Raw genomic sequence first — 27,480 nt, forward strand, 5'->3', positions numbered from 1 at the left:
AGAGAGAAAGCGAGAGAGAGACAGAGTGAGAGACAGCTCTCATATCTCTTCTTCTAAGGGCACTAATTCCATCACAAGGGCTCTACCAGGACCTAATTGCCTTTCAAAGGTCCCAAGTCCCAGGATCATCACACTGGGAATTTGGGCTTCAGCATATGAATTTGGGAGGGGAGGAGATATAAATACCACTGCCAAGTTGACTGAGTTCACTTTCCATTCAGTTTTATGATTCCCAAATGGTCTCTCATTGCCCTGCACTCTTACCGTGGTTCTCGAGAGGATGGTTTTCTCTTGTCTCTATGTTCTCAGAACCCCTTCTTCTCCCTCACTCTCAGCTGAGGCTTCCACTCATTTATCATGGAACAATAGAAGGTCTCCAGGGGCAAGTTGCATATGCCCACCACCAAATCTACCTCCTTCCTGCATCTGCTTTCTGCCTGCCATACAGCAGAAAATGTCCTTCTCCCCACCACAGCCACCACAGCGTTTGGGCCCTGGATCCCCTCCTGCTTTCTTGGAAGCCTCACTTGTTTGGTTTTCCCTCCCTTCCACATCATCAATGTCTTCTTCTTTAGGTGATCCTCATCAGCACACATGCTAGGGCAAGGGCTGGCAAACTATAGCTCATGGGCCAAATCTGGCCCACCAATTGTGTTTTTAAATAAAGTTTTATTGGAACACAGTCCCACTCATTTGCTTAGGAATTGTCTGTGGTTGCTATCAAACTACAATGACGGAATTGCATAGTTGTGCCAGTAAATCATATGGCTTGCAAAGCTGAAAAACTTTACCATCTGTCTCTTACAGAACAAGTTTGTTGACATGTGCGCTAGAGCAATGGTTCTTAGTTGTGATTCAGCATTGCTCATGAGGAGGGCTTTGGAAAATGGGGGATGGCTTTTATTTATTCATTATTTTATTTTATTCATTTATTTTTTTGAGATAGGATCTCACTTGGTCACCTAGGCTGAAGTGCAGTGGTGTGATCAACAGCTCACTGCAGCCTCAACCTCCTGGGCTCAAGCGATGCTCCCACCTCAGCTTCGTGAGTAGCTGGGACCACAGGAGTGAACTACCACACCCGCTAATTTTTTATTATTTTATTTTATTTTTTGAGACAGAGTCTCACTCTGTCTCCCAGGCTGGAGTGCAGTGGTACAATCTTGACTCACTGCAACCTCCACCTCCCAGGTTCAAGCGATTCTCCTGCCTCAACCTCCCCAGAAGCTGGGATTATAGGCGTGTGCCACCATGCCTGCCTAATATTTTCGTATTTTTTTAGTAGAGACAGGGTTTTACCATGTTGGCCAGCATGGTCTCGAACTCGTGACCTCAGGTGATCCATCTGCCTAGGCCTCCCAAAGTGCTGGGACTACAGGCGTGAACCACTGTGCCTGGCCTAATTTTTTTTTTTTTTTTTTGTAGAGATGGGTTCTCACTATATTGCCCAGGCTGGTCTCAAACTCCTGGCCTCAAGTGATCCCCCTTGGCCTCCCAAAGTCCTGGGATTACAAGCATGAGCCACTGAGCCTGGCCCTGCAATAGCTCTTGTCAAGCTCCCAGGACCTTTCTATTGTGAATCCAAAGGCCACGTCTCCATTCCCATCTTTCAGCCCATCTTTCAGCAGTGTCTTCACTGTCGACTTCTCTCTCCTTGAGAAACTCTTCCCTCAGCTCAGGGCCACCACCCCGGCCTGGTTTTCCTGTCGCCTGCACTGGCCTCTTCTGTTCAGGATCCTTTGCTGGCTGCTCTTTCTCTATGTGATCTCAGAATCTTGGACAACCTCAAGGGCAATCCCGAGCTCCCGTCCTCTCTCCACACGTGCTCTCTCCAATGGATCTCACACCATTTGTGATTTTCAGCACCGTCAGTGTGCTGTTGACCTCCATACTTATGTCTTGAATCTAGACCTTCCCTCCGGTTCCAGACTCATAGTCTAGCTGCCTACATAACCCCTCTCTTAAATGTCTCACGGACATCCCACCATGAATGTATCCCAAACATAATGTGTGGGTTTTCCTGTAACGCCTGCCCTCCCACCGTTCCAAGTGCCCTGGCACCACCGTCCCACACAGGTGCTCAAGTGGGAAATGTAGGGTTCATCCTTCTCCCCCCACCCCACCATTCAGCCTGCCAGCACATTCTGTAACCGCCCAAGGGGTTCGCCTTGCCCGCTGCCTAGACAGAGCTGATTTATTAAGACAGGGGAATTGCAATTAAGAAAGAGTAATCCACACAGAGCCGGCTGTGTGGGAGACTGAAGTTTTGTTGTTACTCAAATCAGTCTCTCTGAAAACTCGGGGATCAGAGTTTTTAAGGAGAATTTGGTGGGTAGGGGGCCAGTGAACTGGGGATGCTGATTGGTTGGTTTGGGGATGAACTCATAGGGCGTCGAAGCTGTTCTCTTCTGCTGAGTCAGTTCCTGGGTGGGGGCCACAGAATTGGTTGTCAGGTCCAGGTGGGGCCATTTAGTTGATAGAAATGCAAAATCCTAAAAAGACACCTCCAAAGGCTGATCTAGGTTCACAATAGTGATGTTACCTTCAAGAGTAATTGGGGAAGTTGTAAATCTTAGGACTTCCGGAATAATGGCTGGTAATATTTGGAATTCCAGCCCCTCTCACCTTGACTTGGTGGCTGGTAGCCTTTCATTTGTTTTACAAGAACAGTTTAGCCTTTTGGGAAGGCCTATTTTATAAACCATACACTAAATTCCTTCCTAAAGCGAGTTCAGCCTATGCCCAGGAACGAACAAGGACAGTGTCAAGGTTAGAATCAAGATGGGGTCAGTTAGGTCTGGTGTCTTTCACTGTTGTAATTTTCTCAGCTATGATTTTTGCAAAGGCAGTTTCCATTCTGTTTACTCTGCCCCCAAAATACATCCTCCCTGCTATGATCTGAATGTTTGTATCACTCCAAAATTCATGTTTAAATTCAACCCCACTGCCCACCATGTAATGGTGTTAGGAGATGGGGCATTTGGGAGGTGATTAGGTCATGAGTATGAAGCCTGTATGAATGGGATTAGTGCCCTTATAAAAGAGTTCCCAGAGACATTCCTTGCCCCTTGTACCATGTGCGGACTCAGCGAGAAGTCACCGTCTGTGAGAAAGTGGCCCTCACTAGGCACAGAATCTGCTGGCACCTTGATCTTGGACTTCCCAGCCTCCAGAACTATGAGAAAGAAGTGCCTGCTGTGGACAAGCCGCCCAGTCTATGGTATTCTGTCAGAGCAGCCCAGATGGATAAGACACACCCTCCGTTGAGTTATGTCTATTGGCTTCACAGCCCCTGAGCGCAGACCTTCTCCATCTCTGTCCTGGGCTACTGCACTAGCCCAGCACATCCCTGCTTGGCCTCCCCCACCCCAAGGTCATTATCCCAGCCTTCTTCAAAGATGGATTGAGCACCTACCACGTGCCACGTGGTGGGAATAAGAAGTGAAGGGGAGAGGGCTGTCCCTCCCCTCCCTCACCCTCTCCGTAGTGAGGGGGAAGCTAAACTGACAAAATGTGATAAATGCTCCAAAGAATAGAAACAGAGTGGCTGGGTGCAGTGGCTCATGCCTGTAATCCCAGCACTTTGGAGTCTGAGGTGGGAGGTCCGCTTGAGACCAGGAAGTCAAGGCTGCAGTGAGCCCTGTTCTTGCCATTGCACTTCAGCCTGGACAACACAGCAAGATCCTGTCTCAAAAACAAAACAAAACAAAGCAAACAAACCAAAGAAGCAGGGTGCTGAGATAGACAAAGGTCTCCATAGTGTGGTTACAAGGGGTCCTTCTGAGCAAGTCACATTTCAGTTGAGACTTCTATGCGGGTCATGCAAGGCCCTGCGGGCCCTGGTAAAGAACTTAGAGTTTGATACGAGAATCTCTGAGGGATTTTAAGCAGAGGAATGATGGAATTTGGTTTTATGTTTTAAGAAAATCCCGGCCAGGTGTGGTGGCTCATGCCTGTAATCCCAGCACTTCGGGAGACTCAGGCGGGTGGATCACCTGAGGTCAGGAGTTTGAGACCAGCCTGGCCAACATAGTGAAACCCCATCTCTACTAAAAATACAAAAATTAGCTGGGCTTAGTGGTGGGCGCCTGTAATACCAGTTACTCGGGAGGCTGAGGCAGGAGAATCACTTGAGCACAGGAGGTGGAAGTTGCAGTGAGTTGAGATTGTGCCATTGCACTCCAGCCTGGGCGACAGAGTGAGACTTTGTTTCAAAAAAAAAAGAAAAAGAAAAATCCCTGTTGTGTCTGCATGGACAATGAATTTGGCTGGGGCGGGGTCCGGTGGAGGTGGGAGGCACTGATGGGCCAGGCCATAGTTCTTGGTCAAGGGAATGAGGTCAGCCTGTGCGATGCACAGGGACAGGGCGGGGTAGGATGGTGCCCCTGAGGAAGACTGAGGTGCTGTTTCCAAGACGCTGGGCAGGAGAAAAATAACAGCTGTCCACTTCAGCGACCAAGGCGTTGTGTCTAAAAGGGAATATTATGCAGATAAAGAGCGTAAGAAAATAAAGGACCTTCCACACCTGGGACACGTGGGGCTCAGTAAATGTTTACTAACTGAAGAGCTGACCCAGGTATAAACTATGGAGGGTGGTGCACACCAGGCAGATAGAAATCTCTCTTCCCTTCTGATTCAGGAGGAGGCAGAGGAAGAGGCAGGAACTGTCTGCTGTGTTTTCTTGAGGATGTGGCATTTGTAAAGCTGTGATCCATGTGCCAGTGTGAGGAAAGTCCTGTGAACACAAAACCAGCAGTGCCTACAGAGCGCCGTTTCTCTACTGTAATTCCCAGTCACCATCAACGGGACTGACACCCTAGCTTCGTCTCCCACCTACTGTGTCTTCCAAATGCCGCAAAATCCTCCCTCCAGCCCCAGTCGGCACACCTCTTACACTTTTCCCCTTCTGCCCACCCTCCCCAGAACCCTCCCAAAAAGTGGAGAGGGGAGAAGTGGAGCAAACTAAGCAGCAGGACAGAGGCGAGAAAGGCTCAGCATGCACCAGGTGGAAGGAACATCCCAGGCATGGCCTGATGCCGATGTCTGCCGCTGTCAGAAAGAACTTCCTCTTAGGATACCCTCCCCAAGTCCTGTCTTCTTCACCTGCCATGTGGTCATTCGTTTAAGTGAAGAAATATTTGTGGGGTGCCCGCTAAGTGCCAGGCACTGTTCCGAGCATTAGGGATGCCACAGGGAACTAGATCTCATCCCTGTTCTTGAGGAGCTGATAGTTACTGAAGGAGACAGAGAAGTAAGAACATGCTTATAGATTAACCCAGCCCGGTGATGTGGGAGCAGGGGTGGGGTCTATCGGGGAAGGCTTTCTGGAGGAGGTCATATGGAAACTGAGGTTTGGATGGTGAGCAGGTAAGTAGGCATGATTCAGGCTGTGTGTGTGTGTGTGTGTGAGTGTGTGTGTGTGTGTGTGTGTACTTGGGATGTGGGTGGGAAACTTCCAGACTGAGACAGACACCTGTGTGCAACAGGTGTGAGTCTCAACCCATTAACTCGGGCATGCATGAAATAAGCTTGCTTTCCCAACAACTTAATTTCTATTTTGAGACTGCATTTCACTGGTGTTCCTTCCCTTTCCCTCAAGGTCATGGCCAAGTTCCAGAGGTATAGAGCCAAGGCGCTGATGGGCAGCAGGAGCAGAACACTATTCTGCCTGCTCCCCTGGCAGCCCAGGCCTCTCTGAGAGCATCAGTTATGCAGTAAATCCAGAGTCCTTTCTGTTTGCTTTCTGCCCTGAGGCATCTTTCCATTGAGTAGGGAAGGAGGGAAAGGTTCCAGGTAAGCAGGGGAAATGCCAGGGGTCAAGAGGACTCAGTTAGTATCTGGAACCACGAGCAATGTGCATCTGTAGAGGCGGCTTAAGCTGGCTAGGGTACTGCAAGGTGCAGGGTGGCCGTGGGGGCTGTGGAGGAGCAAGGTGGGAGGCAGGAGGAGCCAAAGGAACAGATATGACAGAGCTTGGGTGTCCTGCCACAGAGGCCGAGCGTGGTTCTGACTCCCAAGGTGACTGTGAACATCGAGCCACACATCCCAAAGCAGCCCTGGCATTCCGTTTTGCAGAGAAGGGGTGGGCCTGTCACACCCTCATTTATCCGGGAAGGAGGGGGAGGGCCCTTCTCATTTATCCAGGGAGGGGAGGGCTCTTCTCATTTATCCAGGAAGGAGGGGAGGGCTGTTCTCATTTTTCCGGGAAGGAGGGGAGGCCCTTCTCGTTTATCCGGAAAGGAGGGGGAGGGCCGTTCTCATTGATCCAGGAAGGAGGGGAGGGCCCTTCTCATTTATCCAGGGAGGGGAGGGTCATTCTCATTTATCCGGGAAGGAGGGGAGGGCCCTTCTCATTTATCCGGGAAGGAGGGGAGGGCCCTTCTCATTTATCCGGGAAGGAGGGGAGGGCCCTTCTCGTTTATCCGGGAAGGAGGGGTGGGCCGTTCTCGTTTATCCGGGAAGGAGGGGAGGGCCCTTCTCGTTTATCCAGGAGGGAGGGGAGGGCCGTTCTCGTTTATCCGGGAGGGAGGGGAGGGCCGTTCTTGTTTATCCGGGAGGGAGGGGAGGCCCTTCTTGTTTATCCAGGAAGGAGAAGTGGGCCCTTCTCATTGATCCGGGAAGGAGGGGAGGGCCCTTCTCATTTATCCAGGGAGGGGAGGGCCGTTCTCATTTATCCGGGAAGGAGGGGGAGGGCCGTTCTCCTTTATGCGGGAAGGAGGGGAGGGCTGTTCTCGTTTATCCGGGAAGGAGGGGAGGGCCCTTCTCATTTATCCGGGAGGGAGGGGAGGGCCGTTCTCGTTTATCCAGGAGGGAGGGGAGGCCCTTCTCATTTATGCGGGAAGGAGGGGTGGGCTGAACCTGGCAGCGGTCATTGCTCTCTACAGCAAGGGTGGGCTCTGTAGGCTCTTTAAGGGGTGGGAGTCTCATAACGCCATTGGAGCCCCGAGAGAGGCAAACTCTTGGCAGTTTGGGGTTATTCTCTACCAGTTCCTAGAGGTCCGAGGGTAGCAAGTGCCAATGGCTGTGCTGGGGTCACAGAACTGACAGAGCTCATATCTCATCCACACCCAGGGCATGGCTCCTTCTTCCCTGGCAGACAAGTGGGGAATGGTAAGTAGTCCTTGAAAACTCTCTTGTGATTTAATTTGACTTAACTTCTTAGCCTTAGTAGGTCAATTTTGCAATTTATTGGGCAAACCACGCCCCTGGGGAGAGGCTTAGCAGCTGAATCAGAGCGTGTTTTCTATTTTATATGAAGGAGGAGAGGAAAGCAAAAAGAACTATTTAAAAAGAAATCTTCGAAAGCAACCCTCAAGGTGGAGTTCAGCATCCTCTCCAAACCAGCTTCTTCGTATACCTTTTGTTGTTATTGTGGTTATTGGCCTGATGGGCCACTCAAGCTGGAATAAGCTGCCCCTGCGCCTTTGCTGTGCTCTTCCATCTGCCTGGTAATCCTTTCGTCCTCTCCTCCACCTGGAGGCCATCACCTCTCCCTTCAAAATGCTCCTCCAAGTTTCCTCTTCCTGGACACCTCCCCGACCCTCTCAGGTTAGTCAGGGCTCCCACAATGTCCTGGTTTTACCCTGCCCAGAACACTGGCCATTCTGTTGTAACATTTGCTTCCATTTCTGGCCCTGGTCCCTGACAATGAGGATGGTCAGAGCAGAGATTTGTCGTGTTAGATTGATTTGCTAATTCACCATGCTGTACTTTGACCACTGTCTTTTATCTTCTATTTTTTGAGATGGAGTTTCGCTCTTGTTGCCCAGGCTGTAGTGTAATGGCATGATCTCAGCTCACTGCAACCTCCGTCTCCCTGGTTCAGGTGATTCTCCTGCCTCAGCTTCCTGAGTAGCTGGGATTACATGTGCCCACCCCCACACCTGGCTAATTTTTGTGTTTTTAGTAGAGATGGGGTCTCGCCATGCTGACCAGGCTGGTCTAGAACTCCTGACCTCAGGTGATCTGCCCGCCTTGGCAGCCCAAAGTACTGGGATTACAGGCGTGAGCCCCACGGTTGGCCTGACCATTGTCTTTAGAAGATTGTCTCCTCTTGTCGGTTCTTTTTTTATGTCCTTATCTAGACCCTTGTTGCATTAAGCAATAATAACATTTTTTTCTTATTATAACAATAAATGTTCCTTATAGAATTTTAAATTTTTTCGGCCGGGCGCGGTGGCTCAAGCCTGTAATCCCAGCACTTTGGGAGGCCGAGACGGGCGGATCACAAGGTCAGGAGATCGAGACCATCCTGGCTAACACGGTGAAACCCCGTCTCTACAAAAAAATACAAAAAACTAGCCGGGCGAGGTGGCGGGTGCCTGTAGTCCCAGCTACTGGGGAGGCTGAGGCAGGAGAATGGCGTAAACCTGGGAGGCGGAGCTTGCAGTGAGCCGAGATCCGGCCACTGCACTCCAGCCTGGGCGACAGAGCCAGACTCTGTCTCAAAAAAAAAAAAAAAAAAGAATTTTAAATTTTTTCTTACATGTAGAGAAGCAAAAGAAGAAAATTAAACCACTCTTACTTCACCACCACCATACTTCCATCAAGATGACTTTTGTTAACATTTTGGTACATTCCTTCAGCCTTTTTTCCCATGACAAATTATTCATGTATATTTTAATGGTATCATATGGTATATATGATTTTGTAGCTTTTACATTTTTTTACTTAACAACGTATCATTAATGTTCTTCTCATACTGAAGTCAGTCCAGGGAGATACAACCCCAGATCTTGCTGTAAGGATGGACCTGAATCTGGAAGAATATGATTCTGGGCATGTCAGGGCTACCGTGTGCAGAGGCAGCGAGAGAGGAGGATGGTGCTATCATCATTGGAAACCCATTTAGTCCAGCCCCTTCCAGTGCCACACAGCCAGTAAATAACTTCCATCAAGACTGACACAGGCCGATTGTGCTGGGTTTCTGCTACTCCTGCTTGAAAGGCAGAACCTACAGTGGTTTCCAATCTACAGAGCTTGTCACAAATCCAGAGCAAACTTCTTCTTCTTCTTCTTCTTTTTTTTTTTGTGAGACAGAGTCTGGCTGTGTTGCCCAGGCTGGAGTGCAGTGGTGCAATCTCGGCTCACTGCAACCTCTGCATCCTGCATTTAAGCGATTCTCCTGCCTCAGCCTCCTGAGTAGCTGGGACTACAGGCGCCCGCCATACGCCCGGCTGATTTTTGCATTTTTGGTAAAGACGGGGTTTCACCATTTTGGCCAGGTTGGTCTTGAACTTCTGACCTCAAGTTATCTGCCTACCTCGGCCTCCCAAAGTGCAGACGTGAGCCACCATGCCCGGCCCCAGAGCAAGCTTCGTGAACCAGCTGGGGCGTAAATATCTTAAGCACTAGGGAGGCACTTTTTTTTTTTTTTGATGGTCAAAGGTTCAGTTTTAGCTGCATTGCCATTTCTGTCTATCTTTGAGGGTTTTAAAAGTATTGCATTTTCCTCCCCTCCTGGTTTTATTCTAATGTGGCTGGCACAGGGTCAGACGTGCGGGTTAAACGGAGCGGGTCAGATCAGTAGGACCAGAGTAAAGCAGCATCGTGTCCATGTGCCATCCTCCCAGCGTTGCAGGGGCGGGGAGATCCTTTCCCAGCCCCAGCCCCAGCCCCAGCCCACCACACCCTCAGCTCCAGTTCACCCACAAACGCAGACTTGACCCCAGACCCAGACCCGGTGTCACCCTGACACGCCTCCTCAAGGTTACGCAGATCCACAAAGCCATTTGCAGGAGTCTGGCTTCCCGGTCGTCGCGGCTTCTGCAGGATGTGCTGAGGGGGATGGTAGGGGGAGTAAATTTGTCCAGCACCTGGACCTTGACCAATGTCTTTCGGCTCCGGTCTCTGCCACTTCTCACCATGGCCACTAGAGAGCGACAATGCTCCATCTTCTAGAAAGAAACCGTCCGATCCTGCGCAATCCGCCCAGGAGCCGCCTCCCTGTGCTTCAGGACTTTCCGTTTCACTGCCTTATGGTGAGGGTGCCGTAAGGGAAGCCAGAGGGGACGGAGCCCTCACCCAGGATCACTCCCGGCCCAGGCTGTTTCATTGCCCTTTGCCTGTCCGTCCATCCTTTCCTGGCGGGCCAAGGGGACCTGCCCTGTGGGAGGAAGCCTGCTCAGCAGCGCCAGCCAGCAGGGTCGTGGGAACCTCTTGGAGAAAGTCTGGTTTGTTGCGGAAGGCAAATGTCTCTTGGGACCTTCGCCCCCACCCTGGAGGGCTCCTCCAGCACGGGGGCCCATCAGCTTCTGCGTTTGGGCAGCTCCTTTCTGCAGGGAGTGCCCAGGAGGAGCTTCTGCCGGCCGAGGGCCATCCAGCCTCCAAGGTCCAGCTGGGGGGTACACTGCGGGAGGCTCCCCCAAGCTGGGTCTGTGTTCATAACAACTAGAGCTGAAATAGCTGCAGGGTGGAAAGACAGCAAGGTCAGCTGGGAGGGATGGCCCTCGAGTGGGTTGTAGACAGCCCTGGGACCACCTGTCAGAGGGGACGGAGGCGGAAGGGAGTCTGCTGTTGCTCAGAGTCATGCAGGGAACTCTTCTGATGCTGATCGGGGTGGGGTGGCACCAGAAGAAGGAGACGGAGTCAGCGTGGGAAACTGTGGACAGATGGGGAAGCTAGAGAGGGCTCCCTGGGAACGTCCTGGTGTTTCTCTCCTGGGGTGGCAGTAGCAATCTCTCAGAGCCCCATCTCCATCCCTCTGAGGTGGGGTGGTTGTCCCTGGGGAACCCAAAGTGGGCTTGGGCCAGCGCTGAGGCTGTGGGGGCCAGTGTGGCTGCAGGCAGCTCCCCGCTCAGCTCAGCTGGGGAAGGCCTGGTGCTTCCCACGCCCCTCCTGGAATGTGGGGCTGCTCCTGGGAGTTGAGCAAAAGTGTGGCTTTCCCCGGAGTCTAAGGTCGGTCAGCCTCCCAGGCCTGGGGCCAGCGCTCTCAACTGGGAGCCAAGACAAGCAAGGGGTGGGGGCCTGGGCCGGCCCCGAGGCCTGGCACGACCCTACCAGCAGCTCACCACTCCGGTTCATTCTTCGTGGAAGGGAGGTGTGCTAATGCCAGAAATTCCACACTGGGTGTGGGTGAGGGGTGTACGCACTAAGGCTCTACTGTTTGGTAGACCCTGTGTTGGGAGCCGGGGATGTGCAGCGTCACCTGTGGATACCGCTGACAGTGTCGCAGGACAGGCTCACTGAGGTGGCACGGGAGGCCCAGGAAGTTGTAGGAGGATGGAGGCTGCCCCTGGCCCAGATGGGACATGGGAGGGCATGAGCAAGGGGTAGCTGGTGTAACAGGGTCTAGAATACTCCTAAAAAGCATTTAGCACCTGCCAAATGCCAGCCACTTCCTGACACAATTTGACATCCCTCTTCCTTTGAAGCTCCAGAAACTGAGGTTCAGAGAGGGTATGCAACTTGCCCAGGATCCCATAGCACAGGCAGGCCTGTCCCCTCAGCTGGAGGGAATTCACCCACCACACTAGACCCCATCACACTGGAAACCCCAGCTCTGGACTGAGATGCCAGGATGCAGCCTCCTAAGGGCTGAGGGAGGCTGTGGTCTTACAGGGCCCCAGGTAGGGGCCACGATGTGGAGGCTCAGAAGAGGACATACCCATCGTGCAGCTCCAGGGAGCACATTCACATAAAGTTTGGTATGTGAAAGGCACTCTCAGGAGGCCCGGTGGGGAGGGCAGGCCCCCTGCTGGCTGGGGTGGAGCGTGGATGTGAACTCAGTCAGGCTGGCCCAGCCCTCCTAAGCAGGCCCTTGTGCTCCTGAAAGGATGGCCAAGGCCTTCCCTGGGCAGCCAGAGAGGCAGGAGAGTCAGGCTGTCTGTCTGGGGAGAAGGGTTTAGACCTGGGAAAGCCCAAGCTGAGAGGGGAGGAGGCTGAGCAGAGGGGATCAGGATGCCTGAGGCACTTCAGTTTGATGCAGTTCCTCCCCTACACACCCTGCCACTGGGCTTCTGGAAGCTTCTCCGTAGGTGTATTTAACAGCCAAGGTTGGGGTTCTGTTCCCATAGCTCGATGCCTGGAATATTCGTGTTTTGCACATCCCTGTGTGGGAGCTTCCGAGAGCCAGGAGATCCGAGCCTGAAGGAAAAGCAAAGATTCCCTGTCCTTGGAATTGAACGGATAGGCATTGTGTGAGTCAGGACACAGCTGATGTCCTTCTAGAAAAAGCCCTTCGAGGTGCTGAATCTGCCTGTTTTTTTTTCTTCTTCTTCTTCTTCCTCTCCCTCCCCCTCCTCCTGACGATGAACCCACAGACACGCTGTGATGTGGTGGAAGAGCCAGGCCTGGTTCAAATCCTGGCCCCACAGCTCCTAAACAGTGTGATCTGGGGCAGCCCTTCCCTTCCCTGTAAAATGGGACTGTAATACAATGTGTGGCTGGCAGGACTCAGTGAAAACACAGGTGCAAATGTTCTAGGCCCATTTGCCCTTGGGAACCAGGGGGTCTAGGTCCAAGGACATAATTACAAACAGAAAGAGAAGAAACCTTTTGTCTTTGAGAGGCCACATAAAGTAGGAGAAAGTTACTGATTCCTTCTGAGTCTTGGCTTCTCGCCTATAAAATGAAAGTAATGATGGAGCCTATTCAGAGAACTCTTGTGAGGATGTACTGATGTCATGGATATCCTTTGCACACAGTAAGTGCTCATTAAATGATCCGGTATTATTATCATCTTTCTGGAGGATTGCTTGCCCTGCAGGAACCCAGAGAATGAGGAAAAGAGATTTGCAGGCACAGTAGTGAACCTTCCGCCCTACCGCCAGGCTAGGCGTGCTGCAGGCAGCAGGGGCTGGTGAGGGTGTGTGCGCTGCAGCACTGGAGGAGGAATCGGATGTGCCAGGGAGCATGGCCCAGGTGTCGGTAAGAACACACAAGGGCAGGAGAAAGAAGGATGCCTAAACTACACCGCTAAATGATCCCGAGCCCTCATGGCCTGAATTGGATCGGTCCCACACCTCAGAAGTGCACTGGTCTGAACACGTCTGTTTAGGGGTCTGCCTTCCCCTCCAGATAGGTTGGTTCTTGAGGGTAAGAACATTCCTAGTTTTGTATCAGGTGTGGGCATGTGACAGGTTCAGAGACTGAGCTTTTGATCCAAGGAGTCAAAGGAGAAGCAGCACACGGGACTTTTCCTGAAACTTCTTTAAAGGGTCACTAAACTGGCATGATATGAGTCACTGGAGGATGTTCTGGTGGCTGAAAAGGGAGAGCCTGCCTGAGAGTGCCATCAGCTCAGAGGAAGGCAGAACTGAGAGACAGAGGCAGAGGCCTGAGGACATCATGTGAACACCCAGATCTAGCTGTTGCTGAAGCTAGACTGATCTGTTCTGGGCATGAATCAGTACATTCTGCTCCCTCTCCTTTTTATTTTTATTTTTTTCTTAAGTTGGATTTCAGTCTCTTACAATGCAGTGGGCCTAGATTAATATGACCTTCTTGGCCGGGCGTGGTGGCTCACGCCTGTAATCCCAGCACTTTGGGAGGCCAAGGTGGGTGGATCATGAGTTCAGGAGATTGAGACCATCTTGGCTAACACGGTGAAACCCCATCTCTACTAAAAATACAAAAAATTAGCTGGGCGTGGTGGCAGGCGCCTGTAGTCCCAGCTACTCGGGAGGCTGAGGCAGGAGAATGGTGTGAACCCGGGAGGTGGAGCTTGCAGTGAGCTGAGATCGCACCACTGCACTCCAGCCTGGGCGACAGAGCGAGACTCCATCTCAAAAAAAAAAAAATGACCTCTTCTTTCTTTTTTTTTTTTTGAGACAGAGTTTTGCTCTTGTTGCCCAGGCTGGAGTGCTGTGGCACAATCTCAGCTTACCACAACCTCCACCTCCTGGGTTCAAGCCATTTTCCTGCCTCAGCCTCCCTAGTAGCTGGGATTATAGGCGCACCCCACCACGTCTGGCTCATTTTTTGTATTTTTAGCAGAGACGAGGTTTCACCATGTGGGCCAGGCCGGTCTCGAACTCCTGACCTCAGGTGATCCACCCGCTTTGGCCTCCAAAGTCCTGGGATTACAGGCTTGAGCCACTGCGCTCGGCCCTACCTTTTTTTTCTTTACTCAAAAAAGTCTTATCAGATAGCATCTGTGAAAATGTTGCCTGGTCCAGTAGGAGGACATAGCGTTGTGGGAAGGAAATCTGGAAGTGGAGAAAGGATCCTGGGTTTTGGGCAGCCTCGGCCCCTAAGACTTTGGTAAAGAGGTGCGAAACGTGTATCTGAAAGATTTTGCCTTGACTCTGGAGCAGGCCCACCTGGGCCAATCCTGCTTTCCCTTTGGCCTCCTTGCCTGTAAAATGAGAACACTATTGTGAAGATTCATTGTGAGAATGTGTGGTTTGTGATGCTTGATAAATGCTGGTTTCTCTTATCCCATTGCTTCCTAAAACTCAGTGTCACCAAGCCAGGCTGTTCTAACCATCCAGAAGGAGCAGGCCTGGCAGCTCCCTCTCCTTGTTCACCCCACTCCCCTACTCCCCGCTCCCACTCCTGCTACCACTGCCATGTTCCACCCCAGAAATTTGGGCCCCAAAGCCTGGCCTAGAGGAAGCCCAACCAAAACTGGTCAGGCTGGCCTGGCCTCTGCTAGAAACTTACAGGTCCTTATCTCCACCATGACTAAATTTGGATCTTAAACTCACAGACAATCAGCCTGGGAATTCCTGACAAATTCCAGCAAGGGCCAGCTGTTCTCTGGCTTTTGCAGAGTAGGGAGATCATTTTTTCCAAGTAACAAGTTTAAATGAAAAGTCATACTTGCTCATTATGGAAATTTGGGAAATCTGGGAAATTTTCTATAATGAGCAAGTATGAGAAAAAGGCACCAATGAGACCATCACTCAGACACAGCCCTCATGGACATTTCACTCCTTTCTTTCTGCTCTTTCCAATGCATGGGCAGCTTTTTGGGCTGTTGGTGTTTTGTCTGTTTTTTTTTTTCATCTATGAGATCACGGTGTATGTGCAATTTTATATCTTGATTTTTTAAAATCACATTTTAACATAAACCTGTGTTATAAACTAACAATCGTTGCTTGGTGCTGGGTGCCAGATGCTGTGCCTGGCACATCACTGTATGATCTCAATAACACTTACACCCATTCTAAAATCAGGGACTATTATTGTTCTTGCTTTGAAGATGAGGAAACTGAAGCACAAGGAGGTTAAGCATCTTCCCCAATGTCTTGGTGAGGCCCTGGCAGTCTGGCTTCATGCCCATGCCATTAGCCCCATATGTATCGGTATCATGGTTTACTCGACTCTTCCCTACACAGAGGCCTGTTGTTTTTGCCCAACCTGCATGCATTCTTTTTTTTTTTCTTCTTTGAGATGGAGTCTCACCCTGTCACCCAGACTACAGTGCAATGGCACAATCTTGGCTCACTGCAACCTCCGTCTCTCAGGTTCAAGTGATCCTCCTGCCTCAGCCTCCTGAGTAGCTGGGATTACAGGCATACACCACCACGCCCGGCTAAGTTTTTGTATCTTGAGTAGACAGGGTTTCATCATGTTGGCCAGGATGGTCTTGAACTCTTGACCTCATGATCTGCCCGCCTCGGGCATGCATTCTTTAGGACTCATTTTCTCTGGAGATTGCGATTCCCCACTTTCAGCCCACAGAGTTCAGACAGGGCAGCTATTGGGTGCAGGTGAGCACCCACCCTGGGTCTGACCAATCAGAACCCCGTATCTCCATCCTGTGACTAGTTCAGGAGCGGACACGTGATCTGAGCTGGTCCCTGCAGGGACTGCTCAAAGGCAGGATGCTGGTGGCCCTGCAGGAGGCATCTTGAGAACCTGCCTGGGAATGGGGCCAGATCACAGGGCTGAGCGAGAGGGGAGAGGCTGGTCCTGATGCAGCATTTCAGACCCTGGTTCCACTTGCACACAGAGTGGGTTCTGCTACTGGACTTTTCAGTTCCCTAGCTCTTTATCCCCCTAAAACCTATCTGAGTTGGGTTTCTGTCACTTGTAACCAACAGTCTTGGTGAATACACCCTGGTTGTTGGACGTTAGGGTTGCTCACAACTTTTTACCCCTCTAGAAGATGCTGCAGTGAATATCTTTACATGTAGATTTCATCCTTGATTAGAATGATTTCCTTGTGATTTTCACAGAAGTGTGTTATTTGGCAAAAGCATCAAACATTGTCGGGGTTCTATAGACATTTTGCAATTTATTTCCCCAAGGCTGGCAATGATTTGGATCCTCACCTTCACTCCCCATCAGCGTATGTAAGTGGGATTTTAAAAACTGAGTTCTGAAGAGTTTTTTTTTAACAAGCCAAAGTTGTATTTTTTTTTTAAACAGGAAAATTATGTCAATATAAAACAGATAAAAACAGACAAAAATCAAAACACACAACACAGAAAAGCACAACACGCAAGACCAGTGCAAACCCTTCCCAACCCACTTCCCAGGTTTTAAAACTTTGATTACAGATCACCAAGGATTAGACTGTATTGGAGAGGTCACAGTATTGAATCAGAAAAGACATGTTTTAAAAGGTCTGTACACAGGTAGTGGCGTGTGGGGTGGGGGATGTACACTTCATCACTCCAACATCAAAAACAGGATGCAAAAAGAATTTCAGCGATGATCACAGATTTCTAGAACCCTACCACGTATGCTAGCCCCCCCATCCCCATCCACTTTTAAAAGTTGCTTTTAAAAAGGATAAAAAGTGCACAGACACTTTCGTAAGGCACAGACAGATTGTCGCACAAGTCGTTTCATTAGGGACTCGGATAAGACAGCGAGACAGTTAAATACCAAGAAATGCCAGGAGGCCGTGTGTTCCTGAGCCGGTGCCCCGTGCCAGGACTGGGGCAGGGGCAGGGCCGAGAAGTGGGAGGTTATTGCCTCTCTGCCTCAACTGGACGGACTCACTGGGGTTCTCCTGGGCCTTGGCGACTGATTTCCAGGGCCTGAAAGCAGCAATTAGCCAACTTCCCCACTGCGTCTCCCTGGCAGGACCTGAGGGTGATCACCAACCCGCCGGCCCTCTGGGGGTTCTGCTTAACGCCGTTTTGGCAGCAGCTCACTGACTGCAACGTGCCCAGCATTTCCAATGCAGAGAAGGTTCTGTGAAGCGTGCAGCAGGTTCTGATCAAGAAGGCAGCCTTTGGACACCCACCTCCACGGACCCAAGGCAGCAGATGGCCAAGAGAGCCCAGTGGATTCTGCCCCAAATACCCCACTCCCCTCTTAGTGTCACCCCTGCTGGCATCACAGCTGGGGCACAGTCCTCTCTGCTCTATCCTCACAGCACCTCACACATATTAGGTGCTCAGCAAATGTTTGCGGAGTATCTTTGCATGTGTATGTGGTGCTGTTTTACCAAACCCCTGAGCACTCATCATCTGATTTCTGGTTCACTCAACAAACCTTTACTGAGTACCTACTATGTGTTAGGACAGGACCAGCACCAGGGGGTCAAAGTTCACCCTGTGTCCTGAACACAGGCCATGCTGATTAGTGGGCATCAAGGGACTGGAAACGTGGTGCCGCGGTGAGGGGACCAGCTCCATCCCAGGGGACTCCCCGTTCTGAGAACCTGCTAGGACAAGGAGCCAGATTTGCCTTGGAAACAGCCCAGTTTTTCAGGAGGCTCCGAATGAACGGGCACAAGACCATTGACAATGGGGTGTTTTCAGGTCTCCCCTGTCCTAGCCCTGGAGCCCCGGCTGCTGTGGCACAGAAGAGCACACGATGGGCAGTGAGCCTGGAACAGCTGAGGGCTGGGTCACTTGAGGGGGTGCTCAAGGGGCTGGGGCCCCGCTTGAGGGGGTGGCGATCACAGGGCCCCAGGTCCCTCCCCAACCGTGGACACCCCTGCATAACAAGAGGGCCCTTGGGTTGGAGTCCAGATCTCACAGAGCTCGGCTCTGCCAGAAGGTGGGCAGTGAGCAGACGAGACTGCAAGAGAGGCTGCTTCCCCTCCCAGGGTGTGGGCAGCGGAGGGGCCCTGGCTGGGGCTGGAACCTCCACATAGGCACAGGTGCCCGGACTCTCTCCAGGTGAGTTTCAAGGGAGAAAACTCAGTCTTGAGCTTCCTGGGACTTGGAGCCAGGCAGTGGGAGTGTGGGATGTGGCACCAGACACTCCCGGGTTTGAATCCCAGCCCTGCCATCTCCTGTTGTGTGATCATGAGGTCGTTTCACTCACAGGACCTCAGTTTCCTTACCTGCCACGTGGGATAATACCAGCTTTCATAGATTGTAAGTAGCACAATTTTTTCTTCTTCACACGTGAACATCTCTGATTGGAAGGAGCTGTACAGTTTTAGCATCTTAGTTAAGATTGGCGGCGTTTTTTCCTTATGGTATGTAAAACAGTGTGTTTTATGACCGGCAGTGTCTTAGATATGACTTATTATGGCAATAAGACCTGCCTCACAGGATTCACGCAGGAAGGCGCCTCTCTAGCCCAGTGCCAAGGCACACTATAGGTGCAAAATAAAATATAGTGGCTCCTTTTCCTTTCTCTTGTCTCCTTCTCAAGACAGAACATAGTGGGGATGTGTGCGTCTCCTCTGTAGCACTAACGCTCAGAGCATCAGGAAACGTCTGGTTTTTAGAAGATAAACACCCCCTTACCTCCTCTTGGAAACAGGGAGGCTATTTATAGCAGCTGCAGAGCAGGTTGAATGGGCCACTGACTCCCTTCTTCCCAAGGTCACAGGTTGCCAGGAGATGCCTGGTCCATCCCTGGGTCCACGCCTCAGTCACTGCTTTCCCAGTGGAGGCTGGACGTGACCCTGGCTGGAACCCAAAGGGGCAGCCAGGAAGGGCAGGAGAGTGGAGCTGCTTTCCCCCAGGCCACTGAGACCCCACAGCTTGTGGCTGGGTCTCAGAGTAGTCAGGAGACGGTTGCCTGGAGCACCACAGGCCTGGGGTGAGTCTTCCTCCCATGCAGGGCTTGTGCATGGCCCCGCCCACACCCAGCACATGCGGGAAACTGAATTCAGCCAGGCACCCAGGGCTGCCTGGATTCTCAAGCTCTTATTTTGTCAAACACTGCGGTTCCAAAAGCTGCTCAAAAGATTCTGCTGCCAAATTAAAATGTGGGAATTTCCCCAGATTTTCTAGGGAAAAGTAAATAATCAAGGATTCTTGAGGGGGCAAGAGAGTGGGGGCCTTAAGTTAGAATCAGGTCAGACAACTGTGACCACTCCCAGCTAGAGGAGGAACAGGAGGCCCTGAACCCGCCAGCATCGCATGGGCACCAGCTGGTCTATGGGGCTGGGTCTGGTGAGGGCCGGGCCCAGCTTCGCTCTGGGCACCCAGACACCCAGCAAGTGTTTATTATATGAATGCATCAACTCCCCTGTCCCTCCTTCCCTCCTTCAGCAGGACATGAACAGATTAGGAATTGTAATACAAATGGTACTTGCTTTTTGCAAGCCGTCTCAGGCTTTTCAGAACATTGTGCTGGTCCTCCCAAGAACTCTTGGAGGTGTCAGGTTCTAGACTTCTAATTGGGAACTGAAAAATAGACAGGCCAAGGGACTTCCCTAATGGGACAGCACAGAAGAGGGCAGAGGTGGCCAGAACTGGGGGCAAGAAGGGAGGGACAGGCCTGGGCCAGCCCCTCAGCCCAGGTATGATCTGGGAGTCTGCAGAGATGGGCAGGGGTGCGGGGGTGGGTCAGGGCCAGGGTCCCAGGAAATACCAGCAGGTAGGTCTGGGAAGGGAGAGAATCCCAATGCCAGCATTTGTAGTGACTGTCTCGGTCATTAGTTAACATACTTATCAGTGAACACTTTAGTAATCAGCGGAGGAAGATACACTGAGAATCAGAACAAGGACCAAAAGTTGTAACCAAAGTCATAAAGCCCTCGTTCCTCCTCCTGCCAGCAGGTCCCCTGGGAACACCAAGCCCAGGGGCCACCGCAGGAAGGTAGAGAGCTGTCTGCATCGTGGAGTGGCCTTTCCAGCTCTAGCTGCGTCACCTGCCTCTAGGATTCTCTCTCTCCCACAGAAAAACAGAACCTACTGCTGGTCTTCTCCTTGGAGATGGGGAGGAGCATTACAGAGACTTGCCTCCAGAGACAGAGACAAGGTATGATGTGTATATTATTAGACGGTCTGGGGGTGAAGGGGTGAAAAGATGACACAACCCAGAGGGCTTGGCCTCGATGCCCATCACACCCAGCTCTAAGACCCAGTAAGAAATGAAGAAGTGAATTGTTCTGTTCTCTGCCCACCTTCCTCTCAAGGAGTTGATGCTTTGGAGCTGTAAACAATGAGTTATTTTTGCCTCCCCTTAGAGAATCTGAGCATCTCTTTTCTACACCACCCCAGGGAGTTCTGTTAGGGTCAGGCTTCGTACATTCAAAACCAGCTATGTCTCATCCCCAGAAAGCAAACAACTTCTAGTCATGCCAACATCGGGGCTCCGGATTGCACGTTCCCTCCCGGAGCCGGGACCCCTGGTAAAATCGCTACGCGTTCATTCTCTCTCTCACACACACACATTCTCTCTGTTCTCCCTCCCTCCCCTCCCCCTCTCTCACACTCAACCCAACCCCAGCAAGAAGCATTGCACAGACAGAGGACGCTGTTTCCCAGCTGAAAGGTCACCAAGGGACAGGGTGATCTGCCAGGCAGTTCCTGAGCTTGCTCTCGGACGGCCTTTTGAGGGCAAAGCACTTTGGAGCCGGAAGCAACCCCTGCCTGGGCTGAGGCCCCAGGGGCCTCGCGACACGACTGTCACGCCTTGCCCACCACTGGAGAGACGGCCGCTGCCCTTGGACTCCCTGGCAGCTCGTGGTTGCCCAGCCCAGGGGGGCTTCAGAAAGGTGACCTTGCTCTGGCCAAGGCCTGTGGGCAGGTTAGGCTATGGCCGGTAAATCTTAATGACGTCCTTGATGGGCCGCCGGCAGATGGGGCAGCAGGCCCGGGCCTGCCGCTTGAGCCGCAGGCCGCAGCTGTGGCACAGGCACATGTGTCCACACGTGTAGATGACCGTGTCCACCTCGCCATCGAAGCACACCGTGCACTCGCCATTCTTGATGCCTGCCGGCTCCGGTGGGGAGAACACGGGAGACACCGGGGGGCTCAGCGGGGAGCTGGGGGCTGTCACTGCCGAAAGGGAGAAGAGGACATACGTTAATAATGTCTCTCGGGTGGGCTCTGTTGGGGCAACCCCAAGAATGCAGTGCTTCTTGGTGGGACCAGTGGGAGGACACTTTTGGGAGATACTAATTTTAGTTTACCTTCTGGGTTTTGCACCTTTCTCTACTCTTCTACTCCCAAACACCAAGATAAAATGCCACCACTGTCACCCTTTGGAATATCCTATTTAGACACTACTTCTCCCTCTGCTGAGCATACAGCTGAGGGAAGGAGAGGATGCGGGGGAAAGGTGGCCACCCTGCTCAGCCCCTGGAAGGCCGTTGGCACAGCCAGAAGAGCCAGGCCAGCCGCCAGCCCCTGCCCCTGCCCGGGTTTGCATTTCCTTACCCAGGGATGACTCAGATGCCGAGGAGGACTGGTTGACACTGAAGGTCATATCTGAATCACTATCGTCCTGGGAGCCGCTGAGGGACCCTGATGGAGTCGTGGTCGCAGGGCTGGACTGCAGGGTACCTGAGGCCCGAAGAGATTCCATCAGGGGCAGTGGGAGGTTGGACCTGGCCTGCTAGTCCACAGTTCTTCACTGCTTTGCACCTTAGCTTTCGCGTCTGTCTAACAAGAGGACCAGAGCTATCTCCCAGGGCTCTGCTGAGGACTGAAGAGCACGTCCAAGTGTGGTGCCTCTGTTCTTTGTCTACCCAGCCTCCATTCTCATTTCTTTCAGAAACAGCCCTGGGATGTCCTTTTGGGATACTAACGTGCCCTCCTTCATAGGATAAGGGCCAGGAGCTGATAGGAACTTCCACTCCCTGGTCTCAGTAGTAGTGGTTCAGGAAAGGGCACATAACCCACGTAAGGCCCCTGAGACCCAAGTCTGCAACTTTTACTGGAACTGCTAGGAAAGAAGGAACTCATTCCATTCACTGGGAGGGAAGCCTGGAGCTGGAAGAGCCAACCTGTGGCAAAGGCCTGCCTGAGAGTGATGCCAACACAGAGGCAAGCAGAGCTTTGAGTTGGAAAGAGAGGTGGGATCCTGCTGACATCCTTCCAGTATCTAGATCCAGCTGTTCCTGAACTCACCCAATATACTCCCAGACATTTCCTTTTTGCTTAGGGCACTGTGAGTGGGGTTTTGCCCCTTGCAAGAAGATCCCTGACTACTAGTGCTCAACATGGTTGAGTTTTCTTCCCCAAGCCTGCTGTTGGTTCAGACAATAACAGGTTATTTCTTAGGATGAAGAGATGCCCCTTCCCTTGCCCTACCTGAGAATGAATGGACAGATAATGGGCACTTCATCTCGGGCTGAAATGATGACTATGTCTGATGGTTCCTTAAAAACACAAAACGAAACAAACCTTCCCCCTCCCCAAAAAACACCTTGAACAAATAACCACCACTGCCACCCGGCTCCTCCTCTGCCCTCATGAAGACAGCAACAGCTGCTGTTGTTACTGTTACCACTGATTAAACCCAGGGCTTTGTCAGGCCCTGCTCAAGGCATTATATGCACCTGATTTCACCCTCATGACCACCCCGTGAAGCAGGTATCCCTCTCTTTCTACACAAAGGAAACAGGCTCAGGAGACTCTGTGATTTGTCCAGCATCTTCAAAGCTGACCAGCGATGTGACCCTGGGACAGTCATTTAATCTCTCTGTGCTTCCTTGTCTTATCTGTAGGTGGGGATAATGATACTGATTTCATAGGGTCAAAGGGAGGATAAAATTCAATGAGGGAACATATGAGCTGTTGTCTGGTTCTTATTGCTTGGACTCTACTTTTTGAGCCATGAACTTGGAGCCAGGCTCTCCGGGAAGCCTTCTCTGAACATCTCCTTCACTCCACCAAGCTAGGAGAGGAGCCCCTGGCTGTAGCAAATGTCACACTGTGCAGCTCTCCATTAGGGTGACTGTGAGCTCCTAACCGGCATGGAGTGTGTCCTGTTCTCTGCTGGCCCTATCCTGGTGCCCACGGCCGGGTCCACAGCTGGTGGCTGCTCTCTGCCTATTTGTGGCATGAATAAAGGCAAAAATTATCTCAAAATAGGATGGTTCAAGCCTCCATTCCACTTTCTGTGGACGATACTATTCTTATTTCCTTTCATGTGCAGTCGAATTTATTTTTTTCCCTACACTTACTGTGCATTACAAGTTAAAAACACCCTAATATAGCAAATCATAACAACGGAACTAAAAATCGCACTGACCATTTACTGCGGGGATACAGCCCGCCAAACCTGGAGACCAGCCAGTTACCTATCTAGGTCGGTGGTTTATAAAAATGTGGTCCAGAGAACCGCAACGTCAGCATCCCCGGGCACTTGCCGGAAATGTACGTTCTCGGGGCGCACCGTGGACCCACTGAATCGGGAACTCCGGGGTGGAGCCCGGCGATTTTGGACGGGGTGGATCGTGCTGGGCGCTCAGTTGGGAAGTGCGGGCTGGCCTTGGACGGTGCAGCACCTAGCGAGCAGGGCGGGGCCGGGGAGGAGCGCCGCAGGGCGAGAACGGGCGGGACTGGAGAAGGGCGGGGCCTCGCGCACGCGGGGCCGGGGACTCACCGAGGAGGCGCAGCTGGCCCGCGACGCCGCCGCGCACGGCGAAGAAGGCCCAGAGCGCCTGCGTGGTGTCGACGCACAGCAGGCGGCCGCGCGGACGCCCGTTGACGCCTAGGAGCACGTCGCCGCCGGGCCGCAGCGTGAAGCTGAGCGCGTCGCCGCCGCTCGGCACGGGTCCGGCGCGCGCCACCACCCAGTACTCTTTGCGGTCGAGCAGCGCGTCTGGGTCGGCGGGCAGCTCGTTGGGCCGCAGCCCGCCCGGGTCGCACGAAGTGATGCCGAAGGCCAGCGCGCCGGGCGCTGCCAGCCCCGGGCGGCCCACCTCCACGAAGAGGCTCTCGCCGGGCCGCAGCGGGCGTTCGGAGAAGACCAGCGTGCGGCCGCCGTCGGGCCGCGGCGCACAGGCTACTTTGCGGTCAGCCGACAGGCTCACGTCGGGCCCGCGTGTTGCGTGGAAGCGCAGGTCGGCCTCCAGCAGCGCCGGCGACGACGCAGGGCGCGGGCGCTCACGGGGCCCGCACGGGATGGCGGCGGCCGCGGCGTCAGAGGGCGGCGGGCCCGGGGCGTGGCCCAGCGCCAGGTGGCCCAGCTTGGCCACCACCTGGTTGTTCTCGAGCTCGTTGTTGTCGAAGTTGGCCGCGTCGTGGCTGCTGGGCGGCAGGCAGGCGCTGAAGCGGGCCTGGCTGAGGCGCGCGGGCGTCAGCGTGTCGGCGAAGGCGCTCTCTGTGCGGACAAAGGGAGGGACATGGTGGGGCGAGGCGGCGCGTGAGGCTGGTCGTGAGCCGCTCCTCGACCGCTGCTCCCTGCAGGCCTCTGCGACTGAGCCGGGCCTCGAGCAGCCCCCACTCCACCCTGGCTTCCAACTCTCCGTTTGCCCTTCTGTGTTATTTAGTGAGTCACAGGTGCACAGAATTGCATTAAGCACAATCCTCGGTTTCCTTCACATGCTCTTACCTTTGGGACGGGCAGATAAGGCCCTTTTTAACCTGGCTCCTTCTCTTCTTCCATCCCTCCTTTTCTATCCACCCTTTCCCCTTCTCTCCCTCTTTCGGAGGCTTCCATACTTTGATTATTAAAAGGGCATCTAAAAATCGTTTATTGTCCATCTCCCCAGCTAGGACTTAAGCTCCAATAAAAAGCAAACCTGTGCTCGTGGCCTTATGCAACAGGCACCTCTAAGCTTTCGCACGCTACCTCATTTAATTTACACAACCACCCTGTGAGGCATGTGCAGTTTCCTGCCATTGAGCTCACAGGGAAACTGAGGCACAGAGGGGTTGGGGAACATGACCAAGGGCACACGGCTACCAAGTGGCAAAGCCACGACCTGAACCCATGACTTGAACCCAGGCTGGCTGGCTCTAGAGCCTGGGCTCTTCAACACATGCTGCCTCTGAAAGAAGCGAGGACCTGGGTCTGTCCTCACTGCTGTGTTCACAGCACAGAGCACAGTGCCTGGCCCTGGACAGGTATTTAAGCATTGACAGAAAAGTCTACAGGAGATTGCCTCAGTTGGTAAAACAAAATGAAGGGAAAGTTTATTTTTTATTGTTTGAAACAGTTTCACTCTTGTCAACCCAGGCTGGAGTGCAATGGCATGATCTCGGCTCACTGCAGCCTCTGCCTCCTGGGTTCAAGCGATTCTCCTGCCTCAGCCTCCCGAGTAGATGGGATTACAGGTGCCTGCCACCACGCACTGCTAATTTCTGTATTTTTAGTAGAGACGGAGTTTCACCCTGTTGGCCAGGCTGGTCTTGAACTCCTGACCGCAAGTGATCTGCCCACCTTGGCCTCCTAAAGTGCTGGGATTATAGGCGTGAGCCACCACGCCCGGCTGAAGGGAAAGTTCTTTAAAAGTTAGAGTTGTGAAAACATTTTTAAGTAATTTTTAGTGATTTGAAAAATGTTCCTCATATGACATAGGTGAAAAAGCAAAAATAGTGCTTAATCATTTGGGTAATACAGGTGTTCATACTTTAGTAGATTACCTGTTTATTTTCTGCCTCCCTAGCTGGAATATGAATCTCTGGAGGCAGGGTCTGTGTCAGTCTGGTCACCACCATGTTCTCAGGGCTTGGCAAATAGCCTTCACTATTAATAGTTTATTGGATGAATGAATGAATGACTAAGGTCTAGAAGAGACTGCTATGCTAAATAACAACATCATCAGGAAAGAGTCATTAAAATATTTTGAAGGATTTTTTTAGTGATACATTTTTGTTTACCGTAGTAGGAAAATAAGTGTTTCTTAGACTTTTTAAACAGACCACTTTGAGCCAAGATTTTGTTAAATGTTATTCTGTAGTATCTTGAAAAGTATTTCCTCTTTACTTTTCCAAGTATGAAGTGAAATCATAAGAATGCACATGCTTTTTCAAATTATGACCCAGGCTCCGATGGGTCCAAATGCACCCCCTCAGACACCTTTCACTTAAACTGGGTTTACAGCACTTGGAAAACCAGTAAATCTGGCAGTAGGAGCTGAATTCTGGCTTGGCCACGATGGGCTAAAGCTTGCCCTTGTGTTGAGGTGGTCTGATCTCTCTTGATGCCCCTGAGGTGGCCCTCTTCAGGGTCTCACCAAAAGGTGTCAGCTACTTGTTTGGGCTCTGTGGGCATCTGAGTGTGTATGCTTTGCCTTAGCGAGGGTGCTTCCCATAGCCTGAGGGAAGAAGTGGGGTTTCAATTTGTTTCTTTAAAAAAGTATATATGTGTGCGTTTGTCTACATCTGTCTGTCTGTGTCATTTTATTTATGTGCATAGGAAATCAAGTGCTGGAGAGAGACATAAGAAAATATTAATAGTAATTATCTCGGGGTGAGATTATGAAAGGCTTTTCTTTAGATATTTCTGTATTATCTAGTTTTCCTACAATAAACTTGTACGCTACTGATGTGGTTTCGATTTGTGTCCCCGCCCAAATCTCATGTCAAATTGTAATCCCTAGTGTTGGAGGTGATTGGCTCATAGGGGTGGACTTTCCCCTTGCTGTTCTTGTGACAGTGAGTTCTCACCAGATCTGGTGGTTGAAAAGTGTAGCGCCTCCCACTTCACACTCTTCCTCCCTTCTCCTCCCTCTCTGGCCGGGTAAGCTATGCCTGCTTCCCCTTTGTCTTCTGCCATGATTTTAAGTTTCCCAAGGCCTCCCCAGCCATGCTTCCTGTACAGCCCGGGGAACCATGAGCTAATTAAACTTCTTTCCTTTACAAATTATGCAGTCTCAGGTGGTTCTTTATAGCAGTGCGAGAACAGACTAATACAGCTACAAATTTTTATCAGAAGAAAATTTTTTAAAATCGAGTTTTCAATTAATATTTAATAATATGAGAAAATACCTATAACATTAAATGAACAAAAGATTCAAAACTGAACACATGGTTTGATTCTACTTTTGTAGAAAATGTGTACGTAGGATTCATAGGAAAAATATAGAAATACATTAAAATGTGAGTGGTTATGTCTGGGTAGAAATTTGCTTCTTATAGTTTTCTTTTCTTTTTTTTTTTTTTTTTTGGAGGCGGGGTCTTCACTCTGTCACCCAGGCTGGAGTGCAGTGGCTCGATCTCGGCTCACTGCAAGCTCCGCCTCCCGGGTTAGCGCCATTCTCCTGCCTCAGCCTCCCGAGTAGCTGGGACTACAGGCACCCGCCACCGCGCCCGGCTAATTTTTTGTATTTTAGTAGAAACAGGGTTTCACTGTGTTAGCCAGGATGGTCTCGATCTCCTGACCTCGTGATCCGCCCGCCTCGGCCTCCCAAAGTGCAGGGATTACAGGCGTGAGCCACCCCGCCCGGCCCGCTTCTTATAGTTTTCTAGTTTTCTCTTTTGTCTCTAATGA

General features: G+C 51.7%; 1 protein-coding gene across 2 annotated transcripts in view; it reads right to left on the bottom strand.

Annotated features, from left to right (window-relative positions):
* Window positions 1–16,687: 16,687 nt before the first annotated feature.
* Window positions 16,688–27,480, bottom strand: part of NEURL1B (neuralized E3 ubiquitin protein ligase 1B) — a 49,715-nt gene continuing 38,922 nt past the window's right edge. Inside the window, exons 3-5 of one of the 2 annotated variants that reach the window (XM_008015303.3) lie at window positions 23,647–24,366; window positions 21,474–21,599; window positions 16,688–21,092 (exon numbers count right to left, since the gene is read on the bottom strand). In XM_008015303.3, coding sequence (XP_008013494.2) covers window positions 20,848–21,092; window positions 21,474–21,599; window positions 23,647–24,366 — 1,091 coding nt within the window. In that variant the 3' untranslated portion in view covers window positions 16,688–20,847. The remainder of the gene's footprint in view (window positions 21,093–21,473; window positions 21,600–23,646; window positions 24,367–27,480) is intronic. The other variant, XM_038010381.2, reaches the window with a different exon arrangement.

Source organism: Chlorocebus sabaeus, chromosome 23 (assembly GCF_047675955.1).
Source record: "Chlorocebus sabaeus isolate Y175 chromosome 23, mChlSab1.0.hap1, whole genome shotgun sequence".
NCBI classification, from domain to species: domain Eukaryota; kingdom Metazoa; phylum Chordata; class Mammalia; order Primates; family Cercopithecidae; genus Chlorocebus; species Chlorocebus sabaeus.